Source organism: Gigantopelta aegis, chromosome 8 (genome assembly GCF_016097555.1).
Source record: "Gigantopelta aegis isolate Gae_Host chromosome 8, Gae_host_genome, whole genome shotgun sequence".
NCBI lineage: Eukaryota > Metazoa > Mollusca > Gastropoda > Neomphalida > Peltospiridae > Gigantopelta > Gigantopelta aegis.
This window is the reverse complement of record NC_054706.1, coordinates 5,621,861-5,649,623: the sequence shown is the minus strand read 5'-3', so window position 1 is coordinate 5,649,623 and position 27,763 is coordinate 5,621,861. Positions and strand designations below refer to the sequence as shown.

General features: G+C 38.8%; 1 protein-coding gene across 2 annotated transcripts; it reads left to right on the top strand.

The window, feature by feature from the left end:
- On the top strand, positions 1-27,763 carry LOC121378905 (GTPase IMAP family member 4-like). Of its 2 annotated transcripts, XM_041507280.1 has the most exons (3): positions 1-139; positions 15,063-15,146; positions 23,836-27,763. In XM_041507280.1, exons 1-3 carry the CDS (start codon positions 112-114, stop codon positions 24,600-24,602), a joined length of 879 nt encoding a protein of 292 aa, XP_041363214.1. In that variant the 5' UTR covers positions 1-111; the 3' UTR covers positions 24,603-27,763. The 2 variants fall into 2 exon arrangements, with proteins under 2 accessions (XP_041363214.1, XP_041363215.1); XM_041507281.1 differs by lacking the exon at positions 15,063-15,146 and having other exon boundaries at positions 11-139.

Here is a 27,763-nt window from a genome sequence, read left to right as displayed (position 1 = left end):
CCGGTGGGGACGCTAAATATAGACATATCCCAGTGATTATCGAGCGGATAGTTGCAAGAGGCTTACTTTGTGCACAATTTGTTTGTATCGGATTAACTGTGTTTAACTATAATGGCAGATTCCAAATTTACACTACCTGGTAAGTACTATTACAATATCTTTATTAGAATGATTTAGGCAAGGAAAGGAAAATTTGTTAAATAGCACAGCTCATTTTAAACTATGTCTGTGTTTTGTCTAAGATATGGTTATCTCGGCTTGTTGGCCGATACACAAAGAAAAAAGGTAGGTAGGTAACTAGTCTAGCGTGCTCTTATATCATTAGGGTTTCAAACACGCCCATCCGGAGTCCTGACTCCGATAGGATCGGGGGCCTGATTCGGGACAGGAAATTCCTACACACTATGGAAAATTTGGAAATTTAGATTATTAATTCAAAACGAAAAATAAATAAAGGGGAATTGGAGGTTAATAAATTTTGACTGCACCCTTAAAAAAATATGATTACTATTAAACTAATTTTTAATCAAGTATAAAATATAAAACTGGCGCAATTTTTGATGGGCTGGTCTAATTATTTACTTATTAAATGTATTTTAAACACTCTACTCAATTACATTTCGGCCCCTAGGAGGTTAGGAGGGATGGTTGGTCCAAGCCCCACACAAATGTTACTTAATTAGAATTAAACGGAGAATTGCCAATCATATTGTCACGGGGATTCTATAATTCCCGTAACTGAATAAAACACGATTATCAAAATATCTCTCCTAACTGTATATCTATTAGATCTCTCTGTAACAGGCTGTTAACCCTAGTATGGCTCGTCTCTAGGTATGATCAGAGATACGATCTTATATAAAGTATATATTAATATAGCACGTAGTTCTCTAGAAACACAACAAAAACACAATACACTTTGGAATCTGTATTATCCTACGCTGACAAATGTACAGCCGTAGTAGTAAATTAATAACAATAATAATAACAACCCAGAACTGATCACTTAATTAGTTAATCTCTAGGTGTCTAGTTACACAATATGCGAATCACTTCACCGTTACACCACACCCACACGTGTGATAATTGAGAAACGCTTACAGGAGAAGTTAATTAATAAAGGAATTACAACACCATTCCTAACTGGTTAATTTTTTAATTAACCCTTACTACTCGTTCAGTAACGTGTGATAATTTAGGAACGCTTCTTGGGGAACTTAATTAATAAAGGAATTACAGCTCTATTCCTAACGGGTTAATTTTTAATTAACCCTAACTACTCATTCAGTAACCTTGTAACACAGAATTAATACTTATCACAATAAAGACAATAACCTACAGTGTACCTAGGTCCGCTAGGATGACTGGCTAAGCTTTATATTACCAAATACTCATATAATGTTAGAACAAGAAGTCTACGATTTACTTCGTCAGATGACCGAAGACACTGTCTAAAGAATATTGGTATAATACAGTATTAAAATATTTAAAGTCACATCAATCACATCAAGGTTATACACAGAGCAGAAATGATATTTACCAAAGTCCAAACGGACTAACGTTCCCAGGAAGCTTCCTAATTCGTTTTCCTCGATATCTCTAAATCCTAGCTATTTATTACAAATTCAGAATTGGCCTGGGGGTACAAGGCGGTACCTCACGTATCATCTCATATTCTACATCTCCTAGAGTCGGTATATTTCTCTCTGATCGTCAGACTTACTGACGCCTTGGTCGCCCAAAATCACGGTTGTAAAACCGCACTCGCAGAGGTATTACGTAACTACTCGCCACATGGCCTCCACAGCGGGACTAAGTGCATATTGGAATGTCCGATCGCGCGAAGTATTACGTAACAAGTTGCCCATCTGGGCTTAGGTGCAATTAAACTGCACACGGCCCTCTAACACAATTAAAATCGCCACAGGCGAAACAAATTTAAGAGAATGTACCGTCACACACCCCCACCTCAAAAAGGATATTTCCTCTACTCTAGGAATAGGGAAATATACTACATTAAAACAAAAAGGTGCGTTAACCGACGCATACGGGCATTTATAACACATGTAATAATAAGGTGACTACCAGTAATCACACTGAGTCTCCGAGTCCCTGGTATACAAATAAAATATATATAACAAAACAGAAATCAAGAATGTCAACACATTATCATAACGTTCAACTTCGGGACAGGGCATCAGCGATTACATTGGATGTGCCCTTGATATGTTCAATGGTAATTGGGTATTCTTGCAGAAGAAGACTCCACCTCAAAACTCTCTGGTTGGTGGCTTTCATTCTGTGAATGAAAGTAAGCGGATTATGATCAGTAAAGACCACCACTTGGTGCACTGCCGATTTCACGTAGATCTGAAAATGCTTCAGAGCTTGTACCATGGCCAAAGCTTCCTTCTCTATAGTGGAATAGTTCACCTGGTGTTGGTCAAACTTTTTCGAGAAGAAACTTACAGGATGGTCCAGTCCATTTTCGTCTTCCTGGAACAGCACAGCTCCAGCTCCCACGTCACTTGCATCCACAGCTAGCTTGAACGGCATTCGGTAGTCTGGTGCTGCCATCACGGGAGACGAGGAGAGCATCTGCTTGAGACGGTTAAATGACTTCTCGTATTCATCTGACCACTGGAACTTCGTTTCCTTCTTTAGCAGCGAGGTGATGGGGGCCGCTACCGTCGCAAATCTAGCGCAGAAACGACGATAATAACCGGCCATGCCAAGGAACCGGCGAACTTCACGACGGTTGGTCGGTGCAGGGTACTGGCTGATGCTTAGTGTCTTGGCCTGCAGTGGGGCGACGCAACCATGTCCGACAGTATGACCTAAGTAGGTCACTGAAGCTCTCACGAATTCGCATTTGCCCAGGTTCACCGTCAAGTTAGCTTTCTGTAGGCGACTGAATATTAGTTGTAACCCGGTTAAATGTTCATCCCAAGTGTCGATGGCTAACACCACATCGTCCAGATACACGCTGACGTTTTCTAAATCAGATAACACCTGGTTCATCATCCTTTGAAAGGCAGCGGGGGCAGTCTTCAACCCAAACGGCATTACTCGGAATTGGAAGAGGCCGTCAGTTGTGATGATCGCCAGAATGTCCTTAGCTTCCTCCGTTAACGGAATGGCATAAAAGCCCTTCAGTAGGTCCAATTTGGTGATGTATTGCGCGTGTCCAACTCGGTCGATGCAATCGTCAAGGCGGGGTAGAGGGTAGGCATCTGCCTTGATGAGTTGATTCACGCGACGTAGGTCAGCGCACACCCGGAAACTGTTATCTCCCTTTTGAATCAGAATAACAGGTGATGCCCACTTACTGTTTGATGGTTCCAGAATGTCGTGTTCCAACATGTAATCTATCTCTTTTTTTAGTGCCGCACGTTTTACAGGATTTATCCGATAGGCATGCTGTCGAATCGGTGTAGCGTTGGGTTCCAAGTGCACATCCTGGATTAAGGTATTGGTAACCGTTGGAAAGTCCTGACAAATGGAAACATTGTCTTGTATCAACGTAGTCAGCTTTGCTCGCTGGGGGCTGTCAAGGTGCTGTAGATAGGAACTCAAGTCTGCTAGAATCTGGCTGTTGGTTAATTTGATCTCCGCAGTCTTGACGTCATCACAGGAAATTGAGTGACTCTCAATTTGGACAGGCAACACTGGAACTGTCGGCAGTCTGTCAAAATAACCTTTTAGCAAATTGATGTGACAATACCTACTTTTTCTAACCCTATCAGGAGTGTTTATCACATACCCTGTCTCATTAACCCGTTTGTGCACAACATAGGGACCGAAATACCGGTTCTGTAATGAACCCCGTTTAAGGGGAAGGTACAGCAGCACTTTATCACCTGGTTTAAATTCCCGACTCTTAGCCTTCCTATCAAACACTGATTTTATTTTGCTCTGAGCATAACTCAGATGCTTCCTAGCCAGTTCGGTCGCCTGCCACAACCTATCTCTAACTCTCCCTACATAAATCAGCAGGTTTTCGGCATTATCCTTGTCTAACCAACTATCTTTTACCAATTTGAGAGGGCCTCGGGCTGAATGCCCATAGACCAACTCAAATGGGGTGAATCCTAAGGATTCTTGCTTAGCATCCCGTGCTGCGAACAACACGAAAGGAATTGACTGGTCCCAGTCAGTACCATTGTCGAAACAATGGCAGTGGAGCATACTTTTCATGCTCTGGTGGAAACGTTCTATGGCGCCCTGGCTCTCAGGGTGGAATGCAGCAGAACGAATCTGTCGTATATCTAACATAGACAGTACTTGCTGGATTAACTTGCTCATAAAGTTCGTACCCCGGTCGCTTTGAATTTCACCTGGTAAACCTGTGTACGTAAAGTACTTAAGCAGCGCACTAGCTACAACCGACGCAGTAACCTTCCTTAACGGAATCGCCTCTGGAAAACGCGTAGTTAAGCACATAATTGTTAACAAGAATTGGTTACCTGAACGCGTTTTCGGTAATGGCCCCACGACATCTATCAACACTTTTGAAAAGGCTTCCCCAACTATGGGAACCTTCTGCAGGGGATAGGGAGGAATTAGCTGATTTGGTTTGCCCACAACCTGACACACATGACATGACATACAATGCTTACTGACATCTGCAAACATTCCCTTCCAATAAAACTCTGAGGCAAGTTTACTATGAGTTTTATTCCGCCCTAAGTGGCCAACAAACACGTCCTCATGTGCTAACAGTAACAATGACGGACGGTACTTAGAGGGCACCACAATTCTACATCTTGTCACACATTCCTCACTATCAGGCACAACCTTTTCCACACTCTTATTCATTAACACTCCCCATGTCCATATAATACCCTGACATCTGATCCTTCATCTCACCCTCAGTTAACAATGTAGTGCGAGCTGCCAACAAACTTGGATCAGCCCCCTGCTCTAGGATTAACTCTTGTCTATTACAAGGTAAGTCCCCCCTATCAAACATGACTGGTTCATTTCCCCTCTGCGGGAGATCAACAGGTTCCACCACATTTAATTCCTCAGTTGACTTATCTACCATATTACTGATAACCTCATCCACTCCAATTTCATGGCTAACACACGTATCAGACAAATCACAAATATCCTCTGGGTCTCGTGCTAACCTACTGGCCATAGCCCTAGTCATTACACACGCAGGATATCTAGTCTCATCAACCTCACACTCTTCCGTGGGTAAAGGGCTGTCTTCAATTAACAATTGATCACATTGCGGCTGACAACATTGACTAGTCAAATCATTACCCAACAAAACTCCTATGTTTTCAAAAGGCAAGTCCTTCACAACACCCATAATGACTGGTCCCGTCACAAACTTCGAACACAAGAAAACCTTATGTAACCTGACAACCATATTTTCTCCAGTAACCGAGGTTAAGGCCAAACTACGTCCTATGTCTGAATTTTCAATACCAGCTAAACACTCTTGCGTTATCAGACTCTGACTACACCCGGTATCTCTATAGATTGATATTGCCTTAGGACACAACTCTTGTTTCACATCACAAACCATACCAGTGGACACATACGGGTTTACTTTCTCTGCCATGGGACTAACCGTTAACTCTCTCGCTAACGGAGCTGACCTCACTAAACCGACCACTTGCGCATTATCGCGTTTCCTTTTAAAACAGTCCCCGATAAGATGGTTATCCTTTTTACAGTAACTGCAATGTGGACGAAAAGTTCGTGCATTGGCTGATAATGCAGGCCTATCCTTACTTTGCCCACCAGGTGCATTCCTGGCCTGACTAGCTGACCAACTAGATGACTCTCCCCGATAGTTACTTTCCCGGGAAAAACCTGGCTGAAATTTCTTCTTATCACCCTGTTGTAAAGAGCTACCCGGTACTGCCTGAGCTTTGTGTATTAACACGTAATCATCTGCCACTATGCCTGCCTCCTCTATCTTTTTCACATCACGATCCTCTAAATGAATACGTAAGCTAACTGGTAATCCATTTTTAATGTCCTGTAAGATCAACAACTCCCGTAACTCGGTATATGACTCTACCTGATGAGACACCACCCATTTATCAAACATCCCTGCCTTCTTAGCCACAAACTCACTATAAGACTGACCCTGCGTTTTTCTCAACTCGCTATACCGTAAACGATAATCCTCAGGTCGTAATTCATAAGCCCTCAACACTGCAGCCTTAACTAAGTCGTACTGACTTGCTCGCTCATCACTCATTGAATTATAAGCTATACTAGCCTTCCCCTTAAACTTAGACACGGCTAACAATGTCCACTTAGACTCCGGCCAATTTAGCTGCTTAGCGGCCCGTTCAAAAAGTTGAAAGAACATATCTACCTCCTCGTCATCAAATACCGGCACTGATCTATAAGCCTCCGACATGTTAAACCCATTTCCGGCTTCCCGTCTGACTTCTTCAGTATTCAACTTTAACTCATGTTCCACTTTTAATTTTGCTAACTGGAATTCTCTATCCCTATCTCTCTCTTCTCTCTCTCTCTCTCTATCTCTCTCTCTCTCTTCTCTATCCCTCTATCTTCTCTATCCCTCTCTCTATCTTCTCTATCTCTACCTTCTTTTTTTCTCTCTCTCTCTCTATCTAATGCACGTTCCTCTCTTTCGTACTCAAGCTTTTTAAAAGCTAATTGTTGTTCCACACTTAACTCATTTATCTCTATCTCTGGAACAATCTCACTGTCTTCCATAGCAGGCCTATCACCGAAAACTTCCTGGATAATAATTGTCTTTATATCACCTAAGGTTTTAGCTGATGTTAAATCAATTTCTCGCTCACCCGCGATTTCAACTAACTCGGCCTTACGTGCTCGCTTAATCTCCACTACACTGAGCGTAGGCCTATCCAGCAAATTCTTATCCATGTTTAGATATGACGCACTTAATATTAATTAATTTTCTAGTGAACAACGTGCTACTTCGAGTAAATTTGTAAAATTAATTTATAAAGCCCCCATTTACAAACAATACTGTTTTAAATATGCATGTCCCGTTTCAGATCCGGGACGAGCGCCCCAATTTTCTACTCCTGTCACGGGGATTCTATAATTCCCGTAACTGAATAAAACACGATTATCAAAATATCTCTCCTAACTGTATATCTATTAGATCTCTCTGTAACAGGCTGTTAACCCTAGTATGGCTCGTCTCTAGGTATGATCAGAGATACGATCTTATATAAAGTATATATTAATATAGCACGTAGTTCTCTAGAAACACAACAAAAACACAATACACTTTGGAATCTGTATTATCCTACGCTGACAAATGTACAGCCGTAGTAGTAAATTAATAACAATAATAATAACAACCCAGAACTGATCACTTAATTAGTTAATCTCTAGGTGTCTAGTTACACAATATGCGAATCACTTCACCGTTACACCACACCCACACGTGTGATAATTGAGAAACGCTTACAGGAGAAGTTAATTAATAAAGGAATTACAACACCATTCCTAACTGGTTAATTTTTTAATTAACCCTTACTACTCGTTCAGTAACGTGTGATAATTTAGGAACGCTTCTTGGGGAACTTAATTAATAAAGGAATTACAGCTCTATTCCTAACGGGTTAATTTTTAATTAACCCTAACTACTCATTCAGTAACCTTGTAACACAGAATTAATACTTATCACAATAAAGACAATAACCTACAGTGTACCTAGGTCCGCTAGGATGACTGGCTAAGCTTTATATTACCAAATACTCATATAATGTTAGAACAAGAAGTCTACGATTTACTTCGTCAGATGACCGAAGACACTGTCTAAAGAATATTGGTATAATACAGTATTAAAATATTTAAAGTCACATCAATCACATCAAGGTTATACACAGAGCAGAAATGATATTTACCCCAAAGTCCAAACGGACTAACGTTCCCAGGAAGCTTCCTAATTCGTTTTCCTCGATATCTCTAAATCCTAGCTATTTATTACAAATTCAGAATTGGCCTGGGGGTACAAGGCGGTACCTCACGTATCATCTCATATTCTACATCTCCTAGAGTCGGTATATTTCTCTCTGATCGTCAGACTTACTGACGCCTTGGTCGCCCAAAATCACGGTTGTAAAACCGCACTCGCAGAGGTATTACGTAACTACTCGCCACATGGCCTCCACAGCGGGACTAAGTGCATATTGGAATGTCCGATCGCGCGAAGTATTATGTAACAAGTTGCCCATCTGGGCTTAGGTGCAATTAAACTGCACACGGCCCTCTAACACAATTAAAATCGCCACAGGCGAAACAAATTTAAGAGAATGTACCGTCACACATATCTTGGTCGTTGGTGTAACCAAATTAGGGCTGAGGGGGTGGAGGGGAGTCAGACCCTACACAATCCTTAAGGCCAAACACCCTATGGCCCCAAAAAGCTCCTATCCTCCGACATCCCATCCACCCCTCCCCCACCGTATCCAACCGCAGTTCAATCCAATTTTGGCAATGTTATTGTCTGAAGGGAAAGTAGGAGAACTTCCAACGTTGGTGTCACTAGAAGAATCCAACGATGGTGAATTTAGTGACAGGTAAAGGAACGCCGGAAGGTTTTACGTGTCGAGACCGCGGTGAGAAGAGAAACGCACCTGAACGATCTACGACAAAACAGAGGTGGCCCCTCGTTTGACCCCTAAAACAAACAAAAATAAAACCAGGATACTACCATAGACATAGAAACTGGTTTAACGTGTCCATATACCACTAGGGTTTCGAACACTACCCCGAGTCTGGCTTCCGATAGGATCGGGGGTCTGACTCGGGACAGGGATACCCTAACAAATACGGTCAATTTTTAAATTTTGAATATTAACACCAAAAATGTAAAAAAAAAAGGAGAAAGAATTAATAACTTTTTGGCTGCGCCCTTAAAGATAAGTATTAACATTCGTAACCAATATAATGTATTAATGTAATATAATTTCAGCGCAAATTTAGGTGGACTGGTCTAAAATTAATAAGTATTATTAAACAATATTCATTAAACCCATTGGAGATTACGATGAAAATGTAGGCTGCCAATCATATTTTAAACATTGGTGTGACCAGGTAAGGGTTGGGAGGGAGGGGAGTCCGGCCCTACACAAAACCTAAGGCCAAATCGCCTACGCCTATGGCCCCAAAGAATGCCCTAACTCCCGGAATCTCATCCACCCCAACCCCCACCGTGTCGAACCGCAGTTCAGTCCAATCCTAGCAGCCTACTAATTGTTTAGGAAGTTATTCGAACTTCCCAAACCGGCGTCACTATAAGAATGACGCCAAAGGGTTCATTTAGTAAGAAGAAGGCGTCAGAAAGTTTTGCGTCCCAAGCCCGCCAGAAGGAGAGAGGTGTACCCGGCTGGGCCATAGAGAAACAGGCGACTCCTCAATTGTCCTCTAAAACAACACGATTAGAAAGAAATGTTTTATTTAACGACGCACTCAACACATTTTATTTACGGTTAATGGCGTCAGACATGGTTATGGACCACACAGATTTTGAGAGAAAACCCGCTGTCGCCACTACATGGGCTACTCTTTCCGATTAGCAGCAAGTTATCTTTTATTTGCGCTTCCCACAGGCAGGATGGCACAAACCATGGCCTTTGTTGAACCAGTTATGGATCACTGGTCGGTGCAAGTGGTTTACACCTACCCACTGAGCCTTGCAGAGCACTCACTCAGGGTTTGGAGTCGGTATCTGGATTAAAAATCCCATGCCTCGACTGGGATCCGAACCCAGTACCTACTAGCCTGCAGACCGATGGCCTAACCACGACGCCACTGAGGCCGGTACAACACGATTAAGTCATTCAGCAGACGCGGCCATCACTTTAATCTATAAAACCTATAGTCCGGCTCCCAGATACCAATTTTCATAAGAAAACTGCATATTATGAACATTTTATGAAACCTTCCGGGACTGAAGGTAACATATATGGCTTCAATCTCAGAAGGGGTGCCCACTCATCCGGGCACTATTTTCAAGATGGCCGTCATTTTTCAAAATGGCAACTGTTTTTCGAGGTGCGAACACTAAAAATGATAGAAATAACCGATTTCAATTATCTTAGTGTCGATTCATATGTTTTTGCCAACTCTAAAACTGAATATTGGATTTGTAATTTCGAAAATCCAACATGGCGACCCGTAGCGGCCATTTTCCAAGATCGCCGCCATTATTTTTTTTTAAAGTAATAATTAAACAATTTTCACAATCTTGGTGTCGATTTATATGTTTTTGACCATAGTAAGACAGATTATGAAGTTTAAAATTTGGAAAATCGAATATTGTGATCAGTAACGGCCACTTTCCAAGATGGCTGTCATTGTTTGGGAACTCGAATAACTATTGAGACTGAATGATTCTGGTGTCACTTTGCTATCTGTAAAACTCATAGGCCATTTTCGGCGATTGGAATTGATCAAGCCCATGAGCAAAACAACGCTGTTGTCAAAGGTGATGGAGGTGCTATCGGACTTACCGAAGACAATGATGCCTTACGTAGATGGAATATGGTTGGTCCATTACTGAGTGAACTTATGAACGAATTCGAGGTTGATCTCAACAAAAACTCTGCTCCTGTAAATCCGAAACACCATGAGCAGTATCGATCCTTTCAAACGAAGTTCTTGAAGAAAGTTCAATCTGTGCGGGATTCATTCAACGAGTTTGGTAACCCATTCAGTGATGACAGTTCAGAGCTATTCGTCTTAGACTTAAAGGTCGTCGTTCAAGCTGACATCGTGGAAAAGATGAACGGAGCAGAATCAACTGGACTGGAATGTTACAACAAGTTTCGAGAAGAAAGATTTGTTTGGAGATCAGAGCCACTGGATGCAGCAAATCTACGACTATTTGCGAGTAAGAAGAAGCGTCGCACAAAGGCCGATGGACATGTCCGTATCCTTAAATTCGATGTAGAGTTGTTCTCCAGATTGTTCATCGTCAGCCAGAACCGTCAGTTAGATCTAGATACATTCTTTCAGTATGAAAATCAACCATTTCCTCTTGCCTTGTCTGCAGATGGTGATCTCTATCTCGGGCAGAAAGCTGACCTGCTCGGACTGTTGGAAACTGTGCCAGACAATGCTGACAACACAGCAAGCAACCGTGTCATATGTGTTGTTTGGGATACATACGTAAAAGATAGCTTGAAAGAGCAGACACGATAGAAACGGGGTACAGGGGTGAAGATGGTTGTCCGGTTATCAGGCGCACTGCCCAGAAGTTGGAAGGATTTCCTCAGAAATTCAGACAACAAACAACAGTTATCTGACTTACTTGCATCCTTGACCGTTGAAAGGATGGGTAGTACGATGGCAGTTGTATCCAATGTCCACAACAGTGTACACCAGTCAGCATCTGCATCAACCCTTCCACCCACCGTAAAGCATGAAGAGGCGGATACCAGGATATTCGTACATCTAACAGATATGGTAACAAACGGAATAACCAAGATAGGCATTCGGACAGTAGATACGGATGCGTTAGTGCTTGCTTTAGCTAGCTTCAACAAGTTATATGCTATAGGACTACGAGAACTGTGGTTGTTATTCAGAACAGGTAAGAACTATAGAAATATTCCTGTACATAGAATTGCTGGTGAAACTGACAACGAAATGTACTCAGCTCGTCCTGGCTTCCACGCGTATAGTGGGTGTGACACTGTGTCTGCCTTTGTTGGCAGGGGGAAGAAAACAGCCTGGGAAACGTGGAAGGCTTTCCCAGCAGTTACGTCGGCTTCCACCAGTATATCTACTGTGTTACGTTCGTTACCTGATGATGTATTTAGGAACTTAGAGCGCTTCACATGCTTGATGTACTCATCTAGCACTGGACAAACAGAGGTCAGCATGCTCCGAAAAGAACAGTTCACCACTGGGAACAAACAACTAGAAAGTCTGCCTCCAACGAAGGAAGCATTACGACAGCATACCCTACGTGCAGCGTTTCAAAATGGCCATGTTTGGGGGCAGTCGCGCGAAGCTGAACCAACATACCCCATGTCCGAAGGAATGGGGATGGCAGAAAACTAATTGTCACTGGGAACCTAAGTGATCCACTTTAGATGAACTATGCACATCTTGTCAAGAGTTAGTCAAGTGCAGATGCATGAAGGGATGCTCGAGGGCTTGATCCTGCAGAAAAGCTCAACTCAAATGCACTCTTCTTTGCCACTGCCAAGGTGAATGTTCGGAGTAAATATGTAAGTTGACACCAGAGATTACCTCCGACAACTAAGCCCAATTTCACTTTCATGGAACACAGTGGCCACCTTGGAAAGTGGCCGTTACTGATCACAATATTCGATTTTCCAAATTTTAAACCTCATAATCTGTCTTACTATGGTCAAAAATAATGGCGGCCATCTTGGAAAATGGCTACTACGGGTCGCCATGTTGGATTTTCGAAATTACAAACTCAATATTCAGTTTTAGAGTCGTGAAAAAGATATGAATCGACACTAAGATCATTGAAATCGGTTATTTCTATTATTTTTAGTGTTCGCACCTCGAAAAACGGTGGCCATTTTGAAAAATGGCGGCCATCTTGAAAATAGTGCCCGGATGAGTGGGCACCCCTTCTGAGATTGAAGCCACATATGTTACCTTCAATCCCTGAAAGTTTCATAAAATCTTCAAAATATGCAAACCAACGGCACTACCAAAGGTACAGACCAGACACCTGCCCTGTTAAATTACATAATGTTGTTTTTATTAAGACTATAAAATAATGATTAAAATATGGATACAAACTACATAAATAATAAAAGAGACTGCACGCTGTAGACCTATTAAATTTTTAAAAAGCATAAGGCCAAAATTAAAAACAAAAATATTTAAAACATGCAATATTCCGGAAGCGGGAAGGGATTACTGCCAGGTAAGACCCCATCCCACCTCACCCCCACCCCCACCCCTTTACCGATCAATACACATACACACACGTACATACAACAACATAAAACATACAACACATAGAATTAAAAATACTTCTGCCCAACCTATCAAACAAATATTGACGTGCCGGACAGAAGTAATTATCCGGTAAAGATTACAAAAAGAATTAAATGAGTAAGTTTATTATTAAAAATTTAAGAGCGAAATCCATTTGAAAAAGAAACACAACAAAAGAAAGAAATGTTTTATTTAACGACGCACTCAACACATTTTATTTACGGTTATATGGCGTCAGACATATGGTTAAGGATCACACAGATTTTGAGAGGAAACCCGCTGTCGCCACTACATGGGCTACTCTTCTGATTAGCAGCAAGGAATCTTTTATTTGCGCTTCCCACAGGCAGGATAGCACAAACCATGGCCTTTGTTGAACCAGTTATGGATCACTGGTCGGTGCAAGTGGTTTACACCTACCCATTGAGTCTTGCGGAGCACTCACTCAGGGTTTGGAGTCGGTATCTGGATTAAAAATCCCATGCCTCGACTGGGATCCGAACCCAGTACCTACCAGCCTGTAGACCGATGGCCTGCCACGACGCCACCGAGGCCGGTAGAAACACAACAGTGCGCGATCGATCGATCACGCACAGTGTGAATACCTCGCGACGAGCGCGAACGTCAGAGTTGGTGACGCGAGGTATATGCAGCTTCAGTATCATCGATGTGCGACCAGCATAACGCTAATACCGGTGTCAGATTACCACGTCAGCGGCGTATAACTTCAACGTAGCAAGGCGTAGCTCTGCTACAATTTACGCTGGTTGGTGACAGACTATATCCAAGTTATAGCGTAAGAGTAGCGCCCATCTGTCCTATGATTTGAAATTTTCTAAGGGATGAGATGGAAATGACACCACCAAACCACCCCACACCACTTCCACTCCCCTGAATCCGCCTATGGTACAATAATTGTCAAACTTCCATTATTTGTTGTTGTGCATGTGTAGAGCCAGCGTAGTGTGGTGTAGAGCGTAAAAATCGCCCAGAAAGTGATCAGAACGTGCATCCTAGCCACGTCACGTCTCGCTTATGTCATAGTCTGTCACTGCAATGTATATACATGTACACTGAAACCGATTATTGGCGACATACGCGACGTGGTAGTCTCTCATCGGCATAACACCGGCGGTGGCGCAGTGGTTAAGCCATCGACTACATGCTGGTAGGTACAGGGTTCGCAGCCCGGTACTGGCTCCATGGGTAGGTGTAAGTCCACTACACCCTCTTCTCTCTAACTAACCAGTAACCAACTAACAATTAACCCACTGTCCTAGACAGACAGCCCAGCTTGAACCTTAATTAGATATAAGCACGAAAATAAGTTGAAATGTAAAATGTCGGCCAAGTCTAAAAATCGAATTTAATTCATTGTAGAGTGTTAGTTAGTTAATGGTCGATACATGACTGTGTAAGCAGATTAATTAACCTTGATTATTTTATCAAATAATATGGTTGATTGCGAGCTGCTTAATTAATTTAGTATTTATAATTAATAGTTTTTTTCCATTAATGAAACAAGTGTGATTACGGTCAGGCCACAGAGCTAAATTTAAATTTAAATTACTAATTACAATATCATTTTTGTTATTAATTAAATTATTTATTTAATTATAATTAATTAACAATAAAATAATAAAAATAAATTAAATGAAGGTGAGACACTGGACCGACTAGGCCCTCGGATGAGTTTATATCGCAACGCTTCGCTTTCATCAACCTGACTTGTTAAACAGCATAAATGACTTGATAGTATAATAAACTATTAAACTAAATATATTTCAATTTGCATTAATTGAACGAAATGGGGTTATAGTATTTTTCTCTCTTAAAAAAGAAAAAAAGAAGAACAAAATGCATATTATTAGGCCTATACCAAAGTGATAATTTTCTTTTCTGTGGGACTATGTAATTGGTCAGTTTTGTGATTTTAGATGGGAAAGTCTACTTAATCATGAGTTTTACAGAATTATTTACAGTAAGAAAGCAGGACGGCTGATAATGTTCATTGTAATTTTAGGGGTGGTTGAGAAGTTATCTCACTATACCCTTTGCTCTTCCTAAGACTAGCACATATTTTTCTTTGTGTCTAGACACCCTGACTTGTGACCGTCCAAAATATACACCTATCATTCAGGAACCACAGGTACAGGCCACGGAAAGAAAAGACCAATCAAGTAAGACAAATTATGGATGAAACACAATACAGTTATATCGACACTTTGACAATGATGGTTCATTTTGTATTGAAGAATAATATATATTTATTACTGGCTTACTAAGATGAATATTATTACAGAACATTGCGATGCAACCGCAAAAATCATTTACGTTTTGTTTCTTCAAGGTCAACGCTTATGGCACATTAATACACAGTATATAAAACAAATACATAAGCATTACAGTATTAAACATAATAAAGAAAAATACCACCCTAGTTATTAATAAAGTGGCTTTTTGTAAAACGCTTGGGGAAAAAACTCACTGCTCATAATGATTTTTCGAAAAACAGCTGATTCTTAACGGACGCTAGTTCAGTCCAGACTTTTGAAAATTGGATATTAACATTTGACTAATAAAATATGTGTTCAGCAGATCAGAACGCATTTAAAACAACAAGCAGAATAAATAACATTATTTTATTGATTAATATCACATAAAATAGGGGTCTGAATTTATTGTTTTAGGCAGATCGGACTGATGCAATGCCGGTATGAACACAGACAAAAATCCGATTTATCTTGCTACATACACCCGTTACTACAGGTGTTGTTCATTGTTTATTAAGCTTTCGAAGAGGCGGGATGGTTTCATAACACTTTCAGTGGTGTCCTAATTACTGGGGAACTGCCGTCATTGTTTAAAAGGTGACCACTGGTAAACAGTAATGGTATGATCGCATGCCGGTGTAGACAGTAGAGGCAAAGCTAATTACTACATGGACCGTTCTTTGTTGTTGAATTTTGCATCTGGAATAGAAGGCATCTGTTGTCTTCAGAATTGTTTTTTTTCCTAATAAATTAACGGTAGCTGAACGGGACTTTAAAACTGTGCCGGTTTACATATATATATATATGTGTGTGTGTGTGTGTGTGTGTGTGTGTATATATGTATATATATATATATATATTTGTATATATACAAACTTTGTGTGTGTGTGTCTGTGTGTGTGTGTGTCTGTGTAGGCAGGATTTTATATTGGGATGGGTGGGTGTGAGGGTTGGGGGAGACACCCACTATGTATATACATGTGTCTGTATGATTGTATAAAATTTAATAGTTTTAAAAATAAGTTTGATGGGGGTGGGCGAGTGCCCGTGGGACTCCTCCCTACGCCACTGTAGGGGCGGCGCATGGCCGTACTACTTTTAAAAGAGGCACTTTTGTGGGTTATATTTGTTGTATCTGTAAAAATGTCCTCCTCAATTGAATTTGAAAGAAGGGTCTGGCAACCTCGAGTCGTACCACTATATTTTACACTGCCGCCCCTGCTCTGGTACCCTCCCCCTCCCCCTCCCCCTTTTGAGCTCTAGTTCAGCTCGTGCTCGTCGTTGTTTTATGTTTGCTGTATGATGCGCAATCGTAGAACGTGCCGGTGGGGATACTGGTTTGGAACAGATGTGTTTAAAAGATAGGTGTCATATTTATCGACCACCTTAAATAATTGTCGTAACCCCAGGGATGAAGTGGTCACTGCAGATCCTATCCCATCGTGATGATTCTTTCCATTACACATGGGTTCGGTTTAGGAACCACTTCCATGCAAACCCTGTGATTGTCGGTTTGTTTAAAGTTCGGAAAAACTGCTACTTTGATACATCCAAACACTAAACAATGGTTCACCATATTTTACATTTGAAAACTATCTCCAAAAGAATATTCCATCCATACAATTCAAGAGAATAAAATTTTCGCGTTTTAAAAATACACGTGTTCCACCTTCCCAGTAAAATGTCTGAAAGGCTGTGAATCACGCTTTCATGTTATGCCTGTTAGCGCGTCACGAGGTCACGTGACTTAGGTCTTGGAGTCGACAGGCGTTTTGGCAAGCGATGGGAAAAACGCGACTTTTTATTGCGAATATATTAAAAACGGGTAATGCTTTAAAAAAATGATTTTATTGATAACTTATATATATTGTAAAAGGTATACGTAGACACCAAATAATAGTGAATTACGTTTTCGATAAACGTTGACCTTTCAGTTCCAAGATTATGTAACCACCGGCTGGCCAGAGAGCGTATTCTTTGGGATAGTACAAAATGGCTGCGCACGTTATATATAATAGCAGTCACATTTAACCGTTTTATTAATTAACTATACGATTATACGTGTTGACAGTAAGCAGTAATGCGCATTATATAGCGTTGAATATGCATACCAGTCCAAACGCCTTGCTTATGAACTCCTTTAAGCAAACACCCAGTTGAAAGTAGTCCACCGGCCTCGGTGGTGCAGTGGTTAAGCCATCGGACTACAGGCTGATAGGTACAGGGTTCGCAACCTGGTACCGGCTCCAACCCGGAGAGAGTTCTTAAAGACTCAATGGGTATGTATAAGACCACTACATCCTCTTCTCTCTCACTAACCACTGTCCACTAACCAACTAACAACTAACACACTGTCCTGGACAGGCAGTCCAGATAGCTGAGGTGTGTGTGCCCAGGACAGCGTGCTTGAACCTTAATTGGAAATAAGCACGGAATGAAAGAAGTCCATCAAGATAAATCCGTTTTTTTTTTTAATTTTCCCATAAACTAAACTTCTGATAAAAATTCCCAAAGCTGATTTTAATGGATTTTGTGCACGTTGTTTTGAAACGCGGCGCTTTAATGATTCCAAAAGAAACACACCCAGACCAAGATACTTGTAATTTTCACCGATACAGTTGGATTCTTATAATATTGCACAAAGCAAACTAGCAACACTAATCATAGTCATTTTTAAAGTGTCATCAATTAAATGTACATGTATACAGATATCAGTTTATTTATTTATTTACTTGTTTGTTCTTTTTTTTCGTTCTTTCCTTATTTCTTCATGCATAGATATAAAAAAAGAAATCATTTATTTTAATTTGTGGATTTTATTAAAACGTATATGTTCTAGAAAAAAATAATAGTGGTCAGACAGTTGCAATTACTAATTATGGCTTAGTTCAATCATTAAAAATAATATGTTATGCATTGATACAATAATTATACCTATAGTTATGGGTACCTTTTCGTCAATAATTCAAATTTAAGAATAATAAATCTGGTTTTAAAAATTGATTCCCTCCCTGCAGTAGACATATGTTCATACATTTTTGAAATCATTTAATTAATCAAATCAAATCAATCAATTTTATTTAGCGACAGCTGTGATTAGCCATTGGCTGAAACATGATATATATACAATGCGCAACAAATGGTAACATGGATATGATGAATATTATATAAAAATATTAATACACTTATGACCTATAATAAATACTAAATTAGAGGAGGAAACATGATTTACGATATTAATTCTTGACGACACTGCATAGAAAAATAGATACATTTAGCTAGGTGTAATGTTTGCAATTTTGATTTTAATGATAGCAAATTAGTAAGTTTGTTCATTGAAGGCCATGAACAATAACATTTTTTGAAATATTTGACTCTAAGGTCTCTATAACATGGACATACAAGCAAAAAATGATATTCATCCTCTATATTATTAGTATTACATACAGGACATATTCTTTGTTGTCTGGGAATATTTTCAAATCTACCTTTCTCAATATTAATATATTTAATTAATAATAAAAAATTATCCGTTATGTCTTTCAGTGAATGAAATCGGTATGGTTGTGAAATAAAATGAATAATTTCATGTTGGTAACATTATTTCACTATTGTGCATATTTGCTGAAATGTAATCTGATAATCATGATTGTAATCAGCCGCATGTACGTGTGTATGTATATAGTATCAGTGTACCTACGTACGTAAAATCTCGTACACTCACATGCACGTGTGTATGTATATAGTATCAGTGTACCTACGTACGTATGTAAAATCTCGTACACTCACATGTACGTGTGTATGTATATAGTATCAGTGTACCTACGTACGTATGTAAAATCTCGTACACTCACATGTACGTGTGTATGCATATAGTATCAATGTACCTACGTACGTATGTAAAATCTCGTACACTCACATGTACGCACGCACGCAAGGAAGCAAGGAGTGCGCGTTATTACATGCGCTTATTCTTGAAATTGTATCATAATTTATCGACCTCCCATCACCCATTATTTACGCTAGATACAGCCCTGAATCTAGATCTATTAGAAAATATGACACCTATGTAATATATATTATCAAAGGTGTCGTAAGATGCCAGCATCTTGTAGGGTCAGTTATAAGTGTATAATTATAGAGTCCTATCATTAATCTATAAAGCAATTTATAATGTTAAAAAGGCAATAGCGTTTAAATAACATTAATTATTATGAGCTACTGTAATATACCTATTACCATTTCGGAGTAAAATATAACAATAAAAAGTCCATATTTTGTTCGGCTTCAACTGTGGCGGGGTAACGCATATTCTTCCCCCACCTCCGTCTTCAGACTTCTACACTAAGTTAAATGGAATTATGGATGACAAATAAGGATTTAAAAACATAAAATGTAAATTGGCAGGATTCGAATCTAGTGCACCGATCCGAATGACGTTTGAAAACCAAGTAGTGTCATTATATGCACTTCATATTTGTTTGTCTACTGCCACCACTTGTGTTTTCATACTCCTTTTTCAGCAAAGTACTTTCAAAATATTCTATAAAGGAATTATTTACATGGCAATGGCAATATACCGGAAATAATCAATATTCGCACATTCAATAACAGTTCGGCATCTGCACAGTATATTGTGATTGTGGAATGCACCTAATTGCTTGACATCTGTAGGTTCATTTACTGTAACAATATATCACATGAGTAGCAAATATGTGAACAGAAAACAAACAACTGTGACATAATTAAATTTTCAAGTTACATTTCATTTTTTAAAAAGCCTACATGTAAAATATAGAGCATATATCCAAAGCACATATTAAAAGATAGTAAAAGTGGCAACCTGTTAAAAGTGGTAATTGAATAAAAACGAAAGCTGATCGTAAGAAAATAATGAATGTAAGAAATATATTCTAGTGGCGTTACAAGCTCAACATTGTATGCTGGTTTTTCCTTTCAAAAATATATTTCTGCTAATAAAGGAAACTATTGGGAAACTGGGAAACTCTTTTTACGTGCCCCTATCCACAAGGGTTCAGGCACGCCCACCCCGGATTCAGCCTCTGACTGCGCCAGTGACCGACTCCGGGGCGGGAGGGGGGGGGGGGGGGAAGTGTGTGAAAGAGATGAAGGTGACAATTTTTAATAGTGTGGTAGGACCACTTAAAAACAGAGCCAAAGTTAAAATAATTTGGGGTCTATCATTACATATGTTTATATTTATATTAATATAAAAGCACCATCAATATAATTAAACCTATAACATTCTATTGTTTAATAATATAATTAGTAGGTGCATAATTATAATTAAATTTTCAATCGGGCAGTTCAAAAGTAATATATACTATACTTATACATTTAATAATAATATCTATACATATATATATATTATACATATATATATATATATATTTTTTTATTTCTTAATTTTATTATTTAACTTTAGCCCTAGAGGTAAAAGGATTCGCAAAGGGGGGAACCCAGCGCCACAGAGCAGTCCGGCGTTCCAACAGGCGGGGGCCCAATAAGGTAGATCCGGATTTCCATGGGGGGGCGATCCGGGGGGGGGAGGCCTCCTAACAGGCATCCCTACCGGCCCAAACCGCCAACGCCCTATCGCACCCAAATATGCACCCTACCACGGCGTCCCCCCCCCCCCATCCCGCCCCTCCCAGGTTATCCATATAACACAGATGGGCCGTATTTAAATGAGATGAATGGTATGATATAATGATATATGAAAATAACCCGCGAATTAAAAGTATAATAACTATACCATACTTAATTAAAATCTAAAACACATTCACACACAGCCATAAATTCCGCCCATGAAGGGCGGCACAGACACTGCCAGGTGTCCGCGCCGCCAAGTCAAGGCGGAAAAACAACATTCACGCAACCACTCTCACACTAGGTTCAGAAGGGAAACTATTTTATTTTGCTCAAGCAGACATGTATTTTATAACTAAACACATTTTAAAATACCTTATAAAAAGATAGTTTATTTAGCTTATTCATGTTCTGGGGCCACGTGTCTTTGAACGTTCAAGTAGAACTGAGCAGTGTGAATTACAAACAAAGGAAACTAATGGAAAAACAATCACAGTGGTCGATACGCCAGGCTGTTTTGATACTGACAGAAGTGAAGATGGAATTATAACAGAAGTCAAAAGGGCAGTATCGTTAGGAACACCAGTGCCTCATGTCTTTCTGTATGTATTTGCTGTTGGTACACGATTCACTAACGAGGAGAATGCAGCACTCCAAATGGCATGCAGGCTCTTTGCTAAGATGTTTCATGATCATTGTATCATAGTGTTCACACAGTGATTTACTTGAAACGGCAAACATCTCGGAAGACAGGTATCAGTCATATTTAACTGAAAACCCGAGGAAGCTCGTTAAACCAGACCGAACATTTTTTTATTGAAAATTGTATTGCAAATGACCCAAAACGTTTAATAAAGAACAGATAAACAACTTATTTGAGATGCTATGTTTCATCTACATTAGAAATAATTCAACTTACTACACGCTGTAAGACCTTCAAGCAGCAGACAAGGTTGAAAGAGAACGGTAAATGCAACACGGGAAAATGTTCGAGACAATTCTGAGATTGACATCATAGGTGGAATCGCTTATGGACTTGCTGTTGTCACAAGAGGAGTAGTATTATCCGTACCAACAGTAGTAGGCAGAGTTCTGTCCGTAGCTACAAGAAGTCCTGAGCCATTGATTAAGAATGACAGGGCAATAGCAGGGACTATTTTCAACTGGTTTTCCCAGTAGTAATTTCATGACTTGTTGGAGTTAGCTTGAATGTTATAAACTGAGTCTCCCGGGTTTTTGTCTTTATGGTGTCACTGTCTGCTCTTACCTTGTAGGAACATTAATTGTTCGCGTAATAACTATTAATATTCGACTCATCTTAACGTCAGCATCTACCTTTTAGATATCTTGCATTAAGATTATGATCGAGGATATCTAATTAATCTTCTGTTTTGAATACAATATTTGGTGTTTGTATATCATAGTATGCCTTTTTCAATTAGGGTACACAGCCTAGGGATTTATTTGTGTTTTCCGTATAGGCTTTTTTTCCCCTCAGTAATATACAACTAATAACTCGCCTAATCGTGTTGACATTACCAAGACTCAAATAGATGCTCACTAATTCAATAATAATATCATATGTTCTGATAATAATAATCCGTGAGTGTTATATCGCAAAACTAATTTAATGCCAAGGCAGACGTGAACTCTTTATTGTTCATTATAGATGGAGTCTTGTGCCGGAATATATAGAGTAAGAAAACAAAACACTAAACACAACAATCAGCATTCTTTTTTTTATAATTGCTTCGAAAATAATAGTAATAGTAAGAAACAAAAATATTCAAGACTTCTACAGACATGTAATGTTCAAATCTATCCACATGAAGTAATTAAACAAGGAATCGGGAGGGACTAAAATACAGGAACAATCTTCAACGCAGAACGCCACTAAGACCAACCTAATGTATTTCCTTTTGTAAACGCACACAGCCCTAGAAATACTGGTTTCTCGGTCATATAAACATGTGGGGAAATTTTAAACAAAGATGTGAAAATGTAAAACATAGTAAAAACAAATAGTAAACGACAATCTAGATAAATATAATATCCAGTTAATGTCATGGGGAATAGGTTTTATCCTGTTCAGGCCGAATAGGGAATTCTCTATTGTTACCTTCTCATGATAAAGCCAATATCTCACGTCATAAACTATTTATTATCTATATAAACCGATTGGAGATCAAAGAACATATTTACGCTTTAATAAGTATATGATAATAAATGAGTTCCCAGTTATTATAATTGTTTGTTTGTTTGTTTGTTTGTTTTATCACGAGAGTAAAAAAACAAACATTTGTCACAAAATAGTACCAAGTATATATCACCTCAGCAATAATAAGTTCTAACATAGCTATCTTTATTCTGTAAAAGCCTTTCGTGTTTGATATCCATACACGTACATGTATGTAAAAACGATTTAAACAACATAACATATTTGATTAAATTCACAGATAATATTTAAGAAAAAACGTTTTAAACTACGTGACGTCAATGTATGTATGTATGTGTCCATGCGTGCATGTGCGCATACGTGCATACATACGTACACATATATACATGCAAATACATACATTAGTTGTGGTAGTGGTCTGGGAACTGTGGGCGATTCGGTGACGAAGGTGGGAATCCCGGTAACGACATGACGGCAACGGGCAACTCATTTTACGTGCTCCTATCCACTAGGGTTCAGGCACGCCCACCCCGGATTCAGCCTCTGACTTCGCCAGTGACCGACTCCGGGGCGGTGCAATTTGTGAGGCTAACCAAGATTTTATCCCCTCGGCCAATGTGTTAATATCTATATATGTATTAGTCAGTGATATGTAATTAGTAGACTTTGTGAATCTTTGACGAGTTGATTGTATGTGTGTGAAGAGCAATAGCTCGACTAAAATGTCTCTAACCAAGAATTGTATACACGTCCACTCTCATGGAGACAGTGACACTTATTGATGACACTAATTGATTTGTGTTTTGTCAGGCACCAACCAACTGAGAATCATCTTGCTGGGAAAAACAGGATACGAAAAGGCTGCTGCTGGAAATTGTATTCTGGGATCAAATGTGTTTAACGAAAGTATATTCAGTAACATTGAGACAAGTCGGTCTCGGGACACGACGATTAACGGGAGGTCCGTAACTGTGGTTATCACTCCGGGGTTTTGTGACACACAGAGAAGTGAAGATGAAATCAAGAATGAATTGAGAAAAACAGTACAACCGGGTCGGAATGTCTTCCTCTACGTATTTCCTGTTGGCACCAGATTCACCCCAGAGGAGAATGACGAATTTAAAAGAACATCTGCCTTGTTTGGAGACACAATGCATGACCAGTGCATTATGGTGTTTACACACAGTGAGAAGCTTCTACAGCAACGTATGCCCGAGGAAGAGTATTTGGCTGATTTGAGCGGCACCCTAAAAGATATCATTGAACGAATTAAATGGCGGACAGTCTTCATTGGAAACGATTCCACAACTTCAAGGGAAGATCAAGTAAACAAACTATTTGAGGTGATCGATAAAGTGTATAATGAAAATAAATTCAACTGTTACACACCGGAAGATCATCCAGAATTGGAAAAAGAAAAGAAACCTAATTGGGACATGAGCGCTTTCAAAGGTATGGTTCAGCGTGGAATCAGGTGGGTGAAACAAAATAAACTCTGTGCGTCCATTTTGTCCGTACTGTCAATGGGAATATCGTGGTATCTGTATACGAAACGGTGGAGCCAAAGTTGGATATAAGTACAGCCGAATATACCAGTCATCTATTGTATACTCAGTAAAATTAACTCAACTCCAGTAGATCATTTCACGCTGTTTCTTTTTGTTTTGATTTCAATATGGTTAACACAAATACATTTTCTCCCGTTGCACGATGTCGACAAGTATTGTTACGAACAAACATGTAACGAATAATAGCCAAATGATAATTTTAGTAGTGTTTATAAACACACACAAAACCAACACTGTGCACAATCGGTGTGTGCATCAAGAGTGATATTCTACTGAAACAGTGTTTACAAGTCATCTGTGATCAAAACATCCTAACATAAATTGACACTAGTACCGAATTACAAAGAAGACTTCCGGCCTTTAATTAAATTAGTTGAGCATAGAAAATGTTGTTCTACATTCTGTTACTCAGTGCTGTTGTTATTTCTGTCATTCATCGTTGGTAACATTTATATATCTTACTATTGTTAAAATTTCTATGTCTTACTATTATTAACATGTCTATCTCTTACTATTGTTGACACTTCTATCTCTTACTATTGTTAAAATGCCTATCTCTTACTATTGTTAACACTTCTATATCCTACTATTGTTAACAGTTCTATATCTTACTATTGTCAACACTTCTATCTCTTACTATTGTTAACACTTCTATATCTTACTATTGTTAACAGTTCTATATCTTACTATTGTCAACACTTCTATCTCTTACTATTGTTAAAATGCCTATCTCTTACTATTGTTAACACTTCTATATCCTACTATTGTTAACAGTTCTATATCTTACTATTGTCAACACTTCTATCTCTTACTATTGTTAACACTTCTATATCTTACTATTGTTAACAGTTCTATATCTTACTATTGTCAACACTTCTATCTCTTACTATTGTTAACACTTCTATATCTTACTATTGATAACACTTCTATCTCTTACTATTGATAACACTTCTATATCTTACTATTGTTAACACTTCTATCTCTTACTATTGTTAACACTTCTATCTCTTACTATTGATAACACTTCTATCTCTTACTATTGTTAACACTTCTATGTCTTACTATTGTTAACACTTCTATCTCTTACTATTGTTAACACTTCTATGTCTTACTGTTGTTAACACTTCTATCTCTTACTATTGATAACACTTCTATATCTTACTATTGTTAACATGTCTATCTCATAATATTGTTAATACTTGTATCTCTTACTATTGTTAACACTTCTATCAATTATTACTGTGTATTGTAGTCATCTAATTAACATGTGCACGATTTGCCGTCATCCGTCAACATTTGTCAGGTGTGTACTGATTGTTTATGTATCCGTGATTCTTCTGCATTACTTGTGAACGACTATAAGAAAGGAATTAAAAAGGTGAAGTAAAACGTACCTTAAAGCTAGAACCAATACATTTTAAAGCTCTTAACATGCACGAGGATGAACATACATAGGTAAAAATGTGAAGTGTCATTCAAAACCAAAATTATGATTTTTTTTTACATTTAACATGCATTGAGAAGAATATCCATACATGTAGGTGCAACATGAACCTGTGAATATCAGCTACTGGTTTAGTGGGTTTTTTTTTTTTAATGATATCACTAGTTTGACTAGTCTGAGTTCTTTAAATTACATATTGGTAGCTGTTTATAACGCCTTTTGTTTTTAAATATTGGTTTTTATATGCTTTTGAATATTATATTTTTGTATAGTTTTGGTGGTTGGAGCTTTTGTTTATAGCGCTTGAGTGTCATTAATGTTTTTTAAAAGTATATGTCTTCATACATATTTAGATGTCTGTATAATTAGTTTTGATTTTAAAAACTTCCATGTATTTTCTAATTATTAATATGATTTACATTTGTTGGCCAATTATACGAATTTCATTGAAATAACCTTCTTATGAATTATCGCGAATACGTTCTTTGGATTGTTTATGTATTATTGTATTATTAACTAGTGGTATAATTATCTGATATGAACAAGCAAAGCTTACGAGGGGAGGACACAGGAACTTGATGGGAAAAACAAACAAAAATAATGCAGAGATACAAAATGTCTAGTATACTAAAACTTAAATGGGTGGGGGGTTTTTTTTGGATTTTTTTTGGGGAGGGGGGGTTGGGTTTTGTTTTTTTTAAGTTTGAAGTTTCAAACGGTAATCTGGCAAATGTGCCAAACACTTCATGAGACGTATACTTTGATTCCCCAAAACGGGAATCCGCTCCCGCTGCCCGTGGTTTGAGATGTCGTCGTAGCAATGCAGTGGCCATCTGAGGAAACAGCTGTTTTTGTTTATTCCATTGACATTTTAGGATTGTTATTAACATAATGCCACGTGTTTGCCTGTCCCATTCATCCCATTAGCCTAGGCGTTGTTTTACAGTTTAACTTTTCACGTGTCATGATTCACGCTTCATTGATCCCGTGTAAAAACAAACACACCAGAACAAGACGTTTTGGAAGTACATGCTCCATGTGTCACTTTACTGTTACTGCATTAACGCGTCTATATCCGACAGAGATTCAGGCACGTGTGTCACTTTAAATCTCCAGGTTGTGTGTCACGCGTGGAAATAAATTAATGAACGAATAACAGGTATACTTTCGGTTTCAGATTTGTAAATATGCCCTTTTAAATCAGTGTATCCTTGTTGTTTGATACACGTGACTAATGGACTTTGTCGAAACCTGCATGAACGTGAATTGTGAAATGTTAATCATGACACACGGAAAGTGAACTTCTACGGAAACCCAGCCTAACAGCGGAAATGTTGCAAATAAAGTGATCATTTTTGTTTCCATCAGGCCCCAGGTGTGTGTGTGTGTGTGTGTGTGTGTGTGTGTGTGTGTGTGTGTTTCTATGTGTTGTTGTTTTTTGTTGTTTGTTTGTTGTTGGGTTTGGGGATTTTTTTGGTGGACCGTCTGGCATTTTTTTTTTGTAATTTCGTAATATTATTATTACATTTTGTTTCAGGTTTTAGCACACTGATTGTTAACACAAATAAAACAAACAAACAACAACAAGACGTTTGGTGTAGTTTAGTATAACATGTATTACATATTCATAGTTGTTTGCTTATATATATATATATATATTGATGTTTGTTTACGCTTTATAGTTTGACCCTTGTCGTAGCCTACATCAATAAAGGATTTATATCCA

Coding starts and splice junctions, on each gene's coding strand:
- LOC121378905 (XM_041507280.1), top strand. CDS start 112: ATGGCAGATTCCAAATTTACACTACCTG. Junction 140..15,062: donor TTCCAAATTTACACTACCTG/GTAAGTACTATT, acceptor CTTTGTGTCTAG/ACACCCTGACTTGTGACCGT. Junction 15,147..23,835: donor GGAAAGAAAAGACCAATCAA/GTAAGACAAATT, acceptor GTGTTTTGTCAG/GCACCAACCAACTGAGAATC.